Source organism: Fukomys damarensis, unplaced genomic scaffold, assembly GCF_012274545.1.
Source record: "Fukomys damarensis isolate Sample0158 unplaced genomic scaffold, DMR_v1.0_HiC HiC_scaffold_25, whole genome shotgun sequence".
Classification (NCBI taxonomy): domain Eukaryota; kingdom Metazoa; phylum Chordata; class Mammalia; order Rodentia; family Bathyergidae; genus Fukomys; species Fukomys damarensis.
Genome location: NW_022900937.1, coordinates 820,667 through 833,673, shown reverse-complemented (window position 1 = coordinate 833,673; position 13,007 = coordinate 820,667). Strand labels below are relative to the sequence as shown.

Genomic DNA, 13,007 nt, shown 5'->3' with positions numbered 1-13,007 from the left:
TCTCCTCGGTCCCTAGCCTTAGCTGTCCTTCGGCCTGTCAGGCGGTCAGTCAGTCGGTCGTCGGCCAGTCAGGCGGTCGCCCTGTCAGCGGTCAGCGGCCCGCGGCCCCACGAGGGCTCACTGCAGCATTTACCCACGAGCTGGAGAACGTCGCCGCCAACGACGAATAAATACGTACCGATTAGTATTTTAAATACCTACTTCCTCGGTCCCTAGCCTTAGCTGTCCTTCGGCCTGTCAGGCGGTCAGTCAGTCGGTCGTCGGCCAGTCAGGCGGTCGCCCTGTCAGCGGTCAGCGGCCCGCGGCCCCACGAGGGCTCACTGCAGCATTTACCCACGAGCTGGAGAACGTCGCCGCCAACGACGAATAAATACGTACCGATTAGTATTTTAAATACCTACTGTGGTAAGTAATCTTCAGTACGCTTTCAAGTCCGGTAATTTGGCAGGTGTTTGATTTTTCCAGTTTGGTTTGACCCCGGGACGGCGCGGGTGTGGCTGCGTCGAGCAGAAACACAGCCCGGAGAGGAAATGTCCCCGCGCTATCCTTTTGCCTTTGGGGAGTGGTAATCTAAATTTCCCTCCTTGTGCCCAGAGGGGAACATTTATCATCAGAAATGTCGTTTTTTAAATGCCAAACTTCTGGAAAGTGCCTTTGCTTTTGGAATCATTAGGTTTGGAAGGAAATTTCAGATCAGACACATCTAAAGTGGGATCCTGGCAAACATGGGTTACTCTTTTTTGCTTTGCCTTTTAAATTTAAAAAAATTATTAGTACATGTCTTCAGTCATAATGATTACATTCATAGTGGGGAGTTGGTGAGGTTACTCATTTTAAAACAACCATTTAGCCTGCACTTAGGAGGCTGAGGCAGGACAAATTCGAGGCCAGCCTTGAATACATAGTGAATTCAAGGTCGTCTGAACCAGTGAGACCCTGTCTAAAAAATAAGTAAATTAATTAACCATTTAAAATTTGAACTGTCAGCGTAAACACTGTTTACAGGAAGAATACATAGAAACATACAATAATTTCAGCATTTTTCAGAAATAGAAATTCTCAGGGAGCCTTCTTGATGCTAGGGTTTTCTGTATTCTGAGTAAATCAAATCTAATTTTCAGTGCAGTGAGTCCACATCCTAGAGGTTTGGTGGATTTCTAAAGAAAAATGGTCGGGAAATGTTTCAGAGGAATATACTCTCATTTCACAGCACTTGCTAATAGGAAACCTTTGTTTCTAATTGTCCTTAAATGTGTTTCTTCCTAAATGATGAAACCTTCTTTCCTCTTTCCTTCCATGCTTGAAGATGTGGCATTTGTAGCTACTATTTTTTTAAAAATAATAATAAAACAGGACCTAGGAAATTGTGGGTTTCACCTTCTTGTGTTTAGACTTTGGCTTTCCCTATGACCAAGGTGGAGCCTTGCTTCCAGGGCACCATCGGCACCTAAAGGGTTATGTGCATTGTAGCGTGCACAGGACGACACACCGAAGAACTAGAGAAAGAAAGGATTCACAAGAGGATGATGGAATTATTTTGAGCAAATTTTCTTTTCTCCAGAGTTTTTATTTTTGAGGATTTGAGGGTTCATTTTCTCTTGAAGGAAGAAAAAGACAAACATCACAATGCAGTAGTGTGCAGAAAATTCAAGAGACATTTCCTAAGGGTTTTCATTGTAGAAGTCTACTAATAAATTCAGAAAAAAAATAAGATGAGCTGTAATAAAAAATAAAAACTCTGGCCAGGCATTTAGTTCAGTGGCACTGCACCTGCCTTGCAGGCGCAATGTCCTGAGTTTGATCACTGGTACCCCCCCCAAAAAAAAAAAAAAAAGTAATAACCCAACCCAAACTCGTATGTTAGTGTCCTACATAGAACATGTCTCTCTTCTAGTTTTTGTTTTAAATTTCCCTTCTGAGGAGAATCTAATATGCCACTAAAAACTGGAGAAAAATAGTGTTCTTATTTGCATAAGTCTGAGTCTTGCTTCAGTCTCAGGATCTTGGGAAACAGGCACCACTGGGGCCTCCTTTGCCTCTGTTCTGGTGCTTAATCAGCAATTTTTCTGCTGCTCACAATAGGCTAAGAAACAGGCCCTCCAGGAGTGACAGTCTCCCCTGTTGATGCAGAAGCTCAATGCTTTTGCTTCCCTGTAGAATTTTAAATAATACTAAAAAACATATGCATGCCAACTCATGACCATCAGTGGTAGATTGTATGGCCCCAGGGAAGAATAGTGATTTCAGTTCATGGGTAATGAGAATTTCTCTTTAATACAAGAAGAAATAAAGAATATCTAAGAGGAAATAACATCAGGCATGGTGGCACACACCTGTTATCCCAGCACCTTGGAGGCTGAGGTAAGATTGCTGCAAGTTTGAGGCCAGCCTGGAATATATAATTAGTTCAAGGCCAGGCTGAACTGTATAATGAGACCCTGCTGAAAAGCGGGGAGGGGAAGAGGGAGGAGGAGATAGGGAATACATCTGTGGCTGCGGAACACCGTTATTCCTCTTTCATCTCCTACCTCATGAGTGATGAGTGACTTGATGTTTAGGTCAGTAAGGGAAATTCCTGGAGGTGGGGACCAGCACCCTTCCTCCCCTTGGCTCTTCCATGGTCACTGAGTAGTGTGTGGTTTGTGGCTGTGCTACGGCCGTATAACAGGCATCGGTGCTGTTGACACAGTTGTCCTATCGAGGGTGGTGCCCTCTGCACTTTCATTCCTTTTCCCTGTAGTTCAGGCTGCCACAAGGGGCCGAAAGGAAGCAGCGCTTTTCTAAAGTGTTCATAAAGACTTACTCCTGCCAAAAACCTGGTGAAAAGTTGGAGGATGTGGGGACTGCTGCAGAACAACTACTACAGAAGAGAAGCAAGCCCACCGCCTCCAGGCCCTGGCCCAAGTAGGAATTTTAAAGATATTTCACTTTATCTTCACACAAATCACAATGAGACTGTTATCATTATTTCCCTCTTCATCAAAGGAAACTGTTGTCCAAGATCACTCACCCAGGGAGGGCAGGGTCTGCTGTACCTGGCCTGACAGTTCCAAACCTGTGCCATCTCCTGTAGGGCTCTCTCCACTCTTCTGAAAGAGAAGATTCTCTGTGGCGTCATCCGTGTCTACTGTCACTGTCCTTGTTAGGATGTCCAGACACAGGTCTTTGTTTCAAGTAAGTATGCAGAGGACTGTAATACTGATTATACCCAAGGCAGGCTGTGAAGAGTTAACCCCACACTTGGCTTTTTTGATACCAGGGATCGAACTTAGGACCTCGCACTTGCAAGGCAAGTAGCAGAACCACTGAGCTAAATCCCCGGCCACAATTGGCTTTTGAAAAGTGAGTCTGGCCGAAGCCTATGTGTCGAGGTCAGAGTAACTCTCACCCAAATTCTGTTACCACAACTAAAACCTTCTGTCTAGGACAATGTTCTGATTACAACCATACATTTTGTCTCTTCTGTTCCTAATTTGATAATGCTTTGTTTGTCCTTTATGAGCCTAGTTTACATTAATTTCCATAGAAACTGCGCATAGCTTTCCTTCACTCCAGTTGACTGTCAATAAAAGTCAGTGCCTGCGACTGTCCAATGCCTTTGTCAGTCATCCTGGCACCCCACTTTCTCTCTTAGTTCTATCTCTTCTTAGTGTATTTGTTTTCCTCAGGCCTGCGTTGTATACTGGGTAGGTGGGTCCAGCATAAGTAGGTTTTTATTTTTCTTACTTTTCCCTTAAAGTAAGTTTTGTTCCCACCACCACCACCCCCGGTCCACTTCCCTGTTCTAGCCCTGCCCCGGGATCTCTGTCTCTGCAGCCTTACCTGATCTTCAAAATTCCAGCCTTGCTCTGGTTTGCATCTAAAATGTCCCCAAAAAGTCTCATGTGTAGGGCCAGGGATTTAGCTCAGTGGTTCTGGCACCTGCCTTGCAAGTGCAAGGACACAAGTTCGATCCCTGGTACCCACCCCCAAAGTCTCATGTGTGGATTCATCCATTCATGAGTTCAGGACTGAATGTGCTGTTAGAAAGTGGGGTTTGGTTTGAGGCTATCCCTGGGGCTGTGACCCAGAAAATTTGCTCCTGTCTCAGTGCCCTGTTGTTCTCCTGGCTCTGCTTCCTTGTAGCCATGAGGTAAACAGCAGTCTTTCGCCAGGCCCTTCCACCATACCATTTCTGCCTTGGAGTACACCAACCATGGACTGCACCCTCTGAAAACTGAGCCAAATTCTGCCCCAGCAACAAGCCTCTCCTCCACACCTTATAGCTTGACTTAACCTAAGAATGGAAGAGACAAAGTTCCTGATGACAACATGACCATGTTAGTTCTCAATATATTCAGAGGGTTCATATCCCGAGAGTTGGCACGGAGCCCACTTTCCTTACTCCAGCACACCTCAGGTTTCCCCATCAGGGAAGCTCCACGTGTACCTTGGGTAATATGGAACTAGCCCTGCTCCACACTTGGGCTGCTTTATAGAACAAGCTGCATGCACTTGATGGAAGAATGAACTATATGCTCTCAGCCAGCACCTGCTCACCAGAAAATCCATGCTCAGGGAATGCACTGACTTGAATCACCCCAAAGTAGTTCTATCTCAGGAAGCCACAAATCCACTATAATGCATCCAATAAAATGTACTTGTTCTGTCTTAAAAGAGGCTGGGTACCACAGAAAGTAACTTTCTGTGAAAGTTAGAAAGCTAGAGAACCATCTCTAGCTTCAGGATGACTGCTTCCTGATTTTTCTCAAATTAGCCATATTCTCATTCAGAGTTTCTTAATTAGAAAGAACAAGAGTAGGAAAGGCAGCCAGAGATTCAGCTCAGTGGTTCCACCACCTGCTTTGCAAGGGCAAGGTCCCAAGTTCGATCCCTGATACCAAAAAAAACAAAAGAGTAAGGAGAGGCAATGACTTAGAGACTAACAGCAAAGTTTTTTGAAATATCAACCTAACAGTCTTTCAGAATAAAAGGAACTCAGTCTTGCAGAGAATTTGGTCTATAATTTTCTTTTACTTTATAATCAAATCATGCTAATGTAAACCAAAAAAACAACTTGAACTAAACATGTATTTCACTCATGAGCAATTACAAAGCAGGCATTTCAAATCAGTGTTAATCTAATGTTTTTAAAACAATTATTGTATTTCAAGGTCCAATATCTGTCAAGTAAATCACTGATTTCTGATGTAAAAGTCTAATTAGTTTACAGCCATTTCACATCTGCCTTAAAGTTTTTTTTCATGATTTCATTCTAAATACACAGAATAAAAGATGGTGTCAGGGCCAGGGACTTAGCTCAGTGGTTCCAACACCTGCCTTACAAGGGCAAGGATCTGAGTTCAATCCCCGATACCTCCCCCCCAAAAAGTAGTGTCAGTTCATTCATGAGACCCTAACCAGATTTTCCACATACTGTCTCAGAATTTAAGGATAAATTCCCACAGGGTGTAAAATGCATCATAAAATGGCATTATTTTTTTCCTGAGGGTGGAAGGGGAAGGACTAGGCAGGATAGCATATTAAATTGTACCATAGAGGCCAAGGACTTTGCCCAGTGGTTCCATTGCTTACCTCACAAGTGCAAGGTCCTCAGTTTGATCCTCGGTGCCAAAAAACAAAAAAAAACAATAGCAAAGACAAAATCATACCATTACAGACATGCAAGACTGTTATCCAATCTATAGAACTTATATACATTTTGATGACTTAGAAAAACAAAGCAATCAGGAAAAAAAAAGAAAAAATCATTTGTGACAACCCTAAAAAGCTTGGCATAAAACATACTTAGGAACTTTTGGTGTGGTAGGAATTCTCTAATTGTACCATATGGGCCTTTCAAAAGTAATAGAAGGCCAGTTTCTGGTAAGTTTGTGGCTGAATATTGCATTCCAGCCGAATGAAACATGATGTGGGTTTAACCAAGGTGGATACCTCCCCTTAGCACATAGAGAAAAAGCATCATGTCAGTGCAAAATGGACCAAACTGTTTTCAGGACATCTTTAAAATTGATACCGGTTGGAAAAGGGAATTTTCCTTCCTGAAGTGAAGTCCTCCCAATTTAAGGCAAAATCCATCAACTACATCTGCTGCAGTTAATCCATCAACTACATCTGCAGTTAAAAATGTATTTTTGCTTATTTAGTTTTCTCCTCTGAGTTACTGAATTCGTTTGGCGTAACTCTGTGCTGTGGAGTTAATGGTAGACAGGATAAAGTAACACACCACCACAGCCACCAACTTCTCAAACACCCAGGACAGCCAGTTTTTTGCCTGGGGTGGACCCACTTCCTTCCTATGGTGCCCCTTTTGCTGCTGGGCCTCGAGGTATTCCTGGAAGGGCTTCTGCAGAGATGGACCTATGCTTGGGACAGCACCAATGAAAGCCACCATGTGCTCCACAATGTCCTTGCTGAATGTTATAGAAACAAAGACTTTATGGATATGCATTTTAGTCACTGCTGTTCCAATCAGAGTTGCACCAAAGAAGATCCAAAAAGGTTCAAGAGGGGCCAGGGATTTAGCTTAGTGGTTCTGCCACCTGCCTTGCAAGCATCCTGAGTTCAATCCCTGGTACCAAAAACAAAACAAAAAGGTATGAGAAAATGTCCATGTTATTCCAGCAAGACCAAATAGAGGATTTGGAATAGAAGCACAGGCCAATATTAAAAAAAAACAAAACAAAACAAAAAAAAAACAAAAAACAAAAAAAACCCCAAACTTCTGTATGAGTCTCTGAACTGTCAGGGCAGTTTGTGAGGAAAGTTCTGTGCAGACTGGGCATGTTCCAGCATCTCTTCAAATTCCTGATACTCTTCAACATCAGGTTCAGCGCCTGAGAGGCAAGCTGCCCTGGCCATGAAATATGGAGGCAGCTCTCCAATTGCTGTACTAATTCCCCACACACAGGCCTCAACCCTCACTTCCAGATGATACTCCACAAGGAACTGATTCATCTGGACAAATAATCTGATCAGGATAGGGTAGTTAAGGAAAATTAACTGCATCACATTCATAAGCAGCTAATGTAACCAGCTATGTATGGCCCCAGATAAGGCAGAAGAAGTGTGTGGCCCTGTTTGAAGCCCCACAGGAGACAGAATTCCCAGGCCTATCCAGTAGGCATTAATAAATAGTTTCTCTACATGCTGCACATGCTGTTGATGTGCTCCTTCAACATAGTGCATAGCAAGCAGCAGTAAAAATGACACCACAGTGTTTTGATGATGCCCTAATTTTGAGGTCCATTCCTTTAAGATTACAAGGATTTCCAGGGTGGTTGTTTCCACAGCACAATATTCTGTCTTTCTGATCCCTCTTTTTCATTCATTGAAGAGGGTTTGTGAAATTTCCATTGTATCATTCTTTGCCCACTGCTACACATCGCTGGTCACAATTTTTTTCCATTGTCTGCCATTTCATTGATCAGTAACTCTTGAGGAGCCTCTTGGACCCCAGCTTCTCCAGATCTCAGGATCCTGGAAGCAACTCTAAATGTGTTTTGTTTTGTTTTGTTTTGGTACTGAGGATCGAACTCAGGTCTTTGTGCTTGCAAGGCAGGTGCCAGAACCACTGAGCCAAATTCCCAGCCCTCTAAATGTGTTTTTTGTGAGGTTTCGTCTTTAAATTAAAACAGCCAAGAGTATGTACCCTTCGGGTTTGTTCTGACATCTCTAAATCAAGTGTTCTTTTTGTTCACATATAAAGGAGCAATACCAAAGATTAGGTTTTATTTTGAAGTATTAAGTTGAGCTTCATAACCTTAGATTTTAACTTGCAGTTTTTCTCAAGTAACCCAAATGATGAAGCATATATTGCTAAGGACAGGCATTGGCTGCAGAGGAATTCAGAGCACCAAACATATACATTACTTTTAATCATTTGGATAATTATAAGAATGATAAGAATCATACTGGGCATGGTAGCAGAAGCTGAAGCAGGAGGATCACCCAGAGTTTAAGGCCAGTTTGGGCTATATAGTGAGTTTTAGGCCAGTCTGAACTACATAATGAGGCCCTGTCTCAGAAAACAAAAATCAGCTATTAATACACTTTTGTTAATAATCACTTCAGGGATGGGGACAGGAATGTAGTTCAGTGGTATAGTCTTGCCTAGCATGCTCGTAAGTTTGGTCCCTAGCACTGAAAAAAAATTTTTTTTTAATTTAAAAAACTTTCTTGCTTTAAATAGTACACTAGATATTTTAGTAGCACATGTCAATCTTCAAAGAGCCCTTCTCTAGAAAAATATTGTATTTGTTGTATAGACTGCACAATTTTTTAAACTGTGCTAGGTACTGAGCCCAGGGCTTTGTGGATAGGAGGCAAGCACTCTGCTCCAGGTGACAGTTAATGAGGCTCTGCAGCACTCCCGAATATCTCCACAGAACAGCCTCAGACATATGAAGAGTCAAAAGAACCATCACCTATACATTATGAAATGCAAACATGGACTCATAACTTTTCTTGAAAAAACAAAATGACTTGAAACCTAACTCTGGTGGCCAAGAAGAGACTGTAAATTAAGAATGAAGACTGGGGAGATTTGGGCAGTAAAGCTCAAGAATCCAGTTGAAACCACAGTGTTAGGAGGTGGCCCATCTCAGGGAAGAGCCCGGCCAGCTACCTGAAAGTTCCTCTTCACCTCCTTACCAGAAGCAGCTATCGGGCGCCACCTGTGACTTCACTGTTGTTTTCAGCACTGAAACAGCCCCTGCAGCTGAACCCAGTGACAGGTTTACAAGCCTAGAAAGATTAGAAGCTACAGGTTTTGTTGGGGATTTTATCTTCTCCCTATGTGTCTTCTAGGGGTAAACTGGTCACTGAAATAATTCAAGTAAGAATTTTCTGCATCTTTAAAAATGAGTATTGAATGACTTGGGTCACTGGATTTTTTTTGTTTTTTAGTGAAGAGATATACTTTATGAATTATAATCCAACCCTTGTCATTTTTTCCATCTAGGATGTGTAAATGTTTTTTTTTTTTCATTAGCAATATCAAAAAATCAGTATGGACTCAAGTAATTTAAAACTTACCTATATGAAGAGGGTATAAGTAAAGAAAAAAGATGGAGCAATATGTTAAAGATTTTCTCTGGGTAGTGGATTCCTAGGTAATTTTGCTTGGGTTTTTTGTATTTTGCAAAATTTTTAGAATAAATTACCTTTACAATGAAAAGTTTAATCCACTTACACAATACAAACCATTAACTACTATGCAAATGAGTAGGTGCACAGGGAAGTCCAGATGGAAATGAACCAAAAGATGGCCTTTCACCATTCATGCCTCCCTCTGTTCATTCACCCAGTAGGTACAAGGTGAGTACCTAGAGCCATGCATGGTGCTGGGCACTGCTATCTCCAGTGAACTTTTAGTATTTTCTTTCTTCACTTTCATACTTTTCAAAAGTTTCATTGTGAATGTTTTTACTTTAAAGATGGTGGAGGAGTATATTTATTTCTAAAAGATTCTGATAGTTATAGTTCAGAAAAGTTGTGCACCTGTTTTCACAGATAAGCTTTTGTGATAGTCACATAATTTTAAAGTACATTATTCAGCTTGGAGTGATAACACATGTCTGTAAATCCTAGCACTCAGGAGGCTGAGGCAGGATGATCACAGTTGAGTTCAAGGCCACCCTAAGATACATAGTGAGTTCAAGGCCAGCCTGGATTATACAGTAAGATCCTGTCCCAAAATTCCTAAATAAATAAATAGCTGTTATTCCCTAGGAAGGTTTCCCCTGCCCCTTGTAAAATTCATTTCTTTTGCAAACAACATATCCGCCTATCTTAATAGTAACGCATACTTTTTGAAGAGCCAGTTTTTTTAATGAATTTATTTAGTACATTATTTAAATATCATAGGATGAAGTTTTTTTACCTATACCAACTGTTTTGGAGTCATAAAAATATAAAAAATATACAATGTAAAATAAATCTGAATTTACATAAATCAGTTCCTAGACCGTGTCTTTTTGTGAATGAGATTTCTCTTTTTCATTCTTTTTCTTCTGTTTTTCTTCCGCTTGTTTTTCAAAATAATCTTTGAGGAAACAGTTCAGCTGTGGCTCACACTGGCTAGCATGCTGCAACCCATCTTCCCTTCCTGAAAAGACACAAACTGTGAAACCAATGTCCTTCATTGAATAGGGGTCCCTGTGTTACTACATCAGACACCCCCCAAAGTGACAAATCCGGGTCAACTTCTGCCCGAGCCACCCCCAAGTCAGTTTAATTCAAATACTTGACATAATGTCCATCTTCAGTTCACCTTCACAGTGTTGGATCACACGTCCCCACAAGCCATTTCTCCGCAGACAGGCTAAATTTCCCACAATCAGCAGATGCCTCCGGCCTCGGGTCAATGCAACATTCACTCGTGTTTCTGAGTCAATGAACCCTACGTGTCTCGTCCTGACACAGGACAGAATAATAATCTCCTTTTCTGCCCCCTGGAAAGCGTCCACTGTGGACACCTGCACAGTTTTCAAGTCAGGGTGGCTAAAGTCCGCAGCGCTGAGGGAGCGACAGAGCTGTGGAGAAAGAGGACAGAGGTCACCCAGTACACGCGTCTCAAAGAACCTGGGCCTGTGACCTCCTTGTGGCCACTGCCATCACTGCCTAACAGGGCCACTGTCCACTGCTGTCTCATGACGCCACAGACTTGGCTAGGTAGCTCCTAAATAATGCGTGGCCAGGTGACAATATTAAAATAAAATCAAAAGTGATTAGCGATTGCTGGGGAACTGTTTTGGGCATGCTAATTTATAGCTGATAAATAAGCTTAAATGAAAAAGAAAATGACTAAAAGAACAAAACTGCTTAGAAGTTACTGGCTCGGGTATACATTGGTATCTGGTATCCATCCTTGATTTACTGATAAAATGTAATAAAAATGAAAGAACATTTTGGAAAACATTCAGTCCCATCTGTCCCCAAACACAAAGCATACACCATATATTCTTCCCCTTAATTTGTTTATTTGTATTTTTGCTCTAACAGCTGTAAACTGAATTTAATTAATCCTTGTTAGGTTTATATTGAATTACGCAGAAAAAAAGCCAGACCAGGAAAAAACATGTTTCTTCTTTAGTAATATATAGTCCCAAAAGTTTTTCAAGCACCAAACCAAACTACTATGAATGTAATATCAAATGTTGTAATCTATAATTTAATATGCGAAAATGTCTTAATCTGGGATGCAAACCTTGTACATCTGGGATTTGTATAATGTTATCACCCCAATCATAGAGCCTGCAATGCCACTTGCGATCAGTGATTGAATCAGCTTGAGTGTAAAGGAAGCTTCGGCCACATTATGAAAGCTGTTATCTCTTTCAATCTGGAATGAAAACAGACCCTAAATTGTATTTCCCAGAAAGGTTACAGAAGGACCAAGCAAATTCATTCAAACAACAACAAAATTAAACAGGATACTAAGCCACTCTAGTGCCCATAATACTGCTGCTGTCACCTGCTCCTGGCCTGTGACATTATAGAAACACAGGGTGGGCAGCCAGGGCACTAAGGGGCCCCTCTCCACCTCCGACACACCATCCCTTAGGTCTCCTCCGTAGAACAGATCATTAGCGATGGCACTGATGGCAGGGTGACAGCGGTACTGGGTTCTCAATGGAACTGGCTCGTGACCCTGAGAGAGTAAAATGCAAAGATGTAAGCAACTAAAACATACCTTTTTCTCTAGGAAAATAAAAATATTTTAAAAATTTAATTATTACTGTAAGTTAATTACAACCAAGATAGAATATTATAAAAGTATAGAATATAACAGCAAATCTTTGCCTGATTAGCTAATAAGCTTGGCCCCTAACATTATGCCTTTATAATCTACCTGGAAATTTTCCTAATACTGAATTTTAAAAGATCTTTTACAGAATCAGAAAACATTATTGATAACTTATTAACTTCTTCCCTGTGTAAAACCATTTTTTTTGTTTTGAATCTTCAGAGAAGTTTCCAATTTCATTCAAGCATCCTAACATCCAAGATTCATCTACTTTAGCAGTCTTCTGGAATATGTTCTTTATTTGGGAAAAGTTCTATAGTGCTGTTAGAACACTGAATAGCCACAAGGAACTCTGATTAATAGTAATACATAATTAAGTACAAGATGATCATGTGGATGAAATATCTTATATGCATTTTTGTATACTAATATGTATAAATATATATTATCCCATGTGCTTTTTAAATTCACATAAGTGGAATTTTACTGCAGGTATATTATTGAACTTTGTTTCTTTTAATATCTACTGTATTTTTGAGAATTATTTATACAAATAAAGTTGATTCATCTTAAATATGCTGTATTAGTCTAGCCTTTATTTTCCCTTTTAAAATTCCAGCAATTAAAAATATACTTCACTTTTAAAATTTCTACAATTAAAAATATAATTAAGCCAGGTATGGTGGCACATGACCATAATCCCAGCACTTAGGAAGCTGAGACAGGAAGATTTCAAGTTTGAGGCCAGCCTGGATTATACAGCCAGATTCTGCCTCAAAAGACAAATAAATACCATTAAAAAGGTATCAAAAATGGATAAGTGATGACAGAGCAGCATGTATTGTGCATTTTATGTATTTGTCTACACTGGCTTAAACTATTACTGGGAAGATGCTTTTGGGAGAACAGCATTGGGGCCAAGAGTCTCCACACTGCTAGATTCCTCTTGAATTTTTTCTTTTTTTTGTTTTTTTTTTTTTGTTTTTTGAGACAGGGTCTCACTATGTAGTTGAGACTGACCTGGTACTCACTATGTAGCCCAGAATGGTCTCGAACTCACAGCAATCCTCCTGCCTCAGCGTCCCAAGATTCCTCTTGAATTTTGAACCATGACTGTACTGCTAACTCAAAAATGGTTTAAGGATTTAAATTTTTAATTAAGGCTTTTAAAAAGCTTCTGAAGGGGCCAGGGATTTAGCTCAGTGGTTCCACCACCTGCCTCACAAACGCAAGGTCCCAAGTTCAATCCCTGGTTAAA

The 13,007-nt window shown here is 40.9% G+C and overlaps 1 protein-coding gene, 1 long non-coding RNA gene and 1 pseudogene across 3 annotated transcripts in view; 1 reads left to right on the top strand and 2 right to left on the bottom strand.

The window, feature by feature from the left end:
* The first annotated feature begins 222 nt into the window (after positions 1–222).
* LOC104874475 lies at positions 223–5,288 on the top strand. 2 transcript variants are annotated; one of them, XR_783739.3, is made up of 4 exons: positions 223–405; positions 2,741–2,904; positions 3,074–3,174; positions 4,126–5,288. It is a non-coding gene; the product is annotated as an uncharacterized LOC104874475 (long non-coding RNA). The 2 variants fall into 2 exon arrangements; XR_783738.3 differs by having other exon boundaries at positions 2,741–3,174.
* An 850-nt stretch (positions 5,289–6,138) lies between these two features.
* Positions 6,139–7,408, bottom strand: LOC104874476 (annotated as a pseudogene).
* A 2,312-nt stretch (positions 7,409–9,720) lies between these two features.
* Zgrf1 (zinc finger GRF-type containing 1) overlaps positions 9,721–13,007 on the bottom strand; it is a 59,399-nt gene continuing 56,112 nt past the window's right edge. The window contains exons 24-27 of the mRNA XM_033755988.1: positions 11,477–11,653; positions 11,210–11,344; positions 10,274–10,535; positions 9,721–10,108 (exon numbers count right to left, since the gene is read on the bottom strand). Of these exons, the coding sequence (XP_033611879.1) occupies positions 9,963–10,108; positions 10,274–10,535; positions 11,210–11,344; positions 11,477–11,653 (720 nt within the window). The 3' untranslated portion in view covers positions 9,721–9,962. The remainder of the gene's footprint in view (positions 10,109–10,273; positions 10,536–11,209; positions 11,345–11,476; positions 11,654–13,007) is intronic.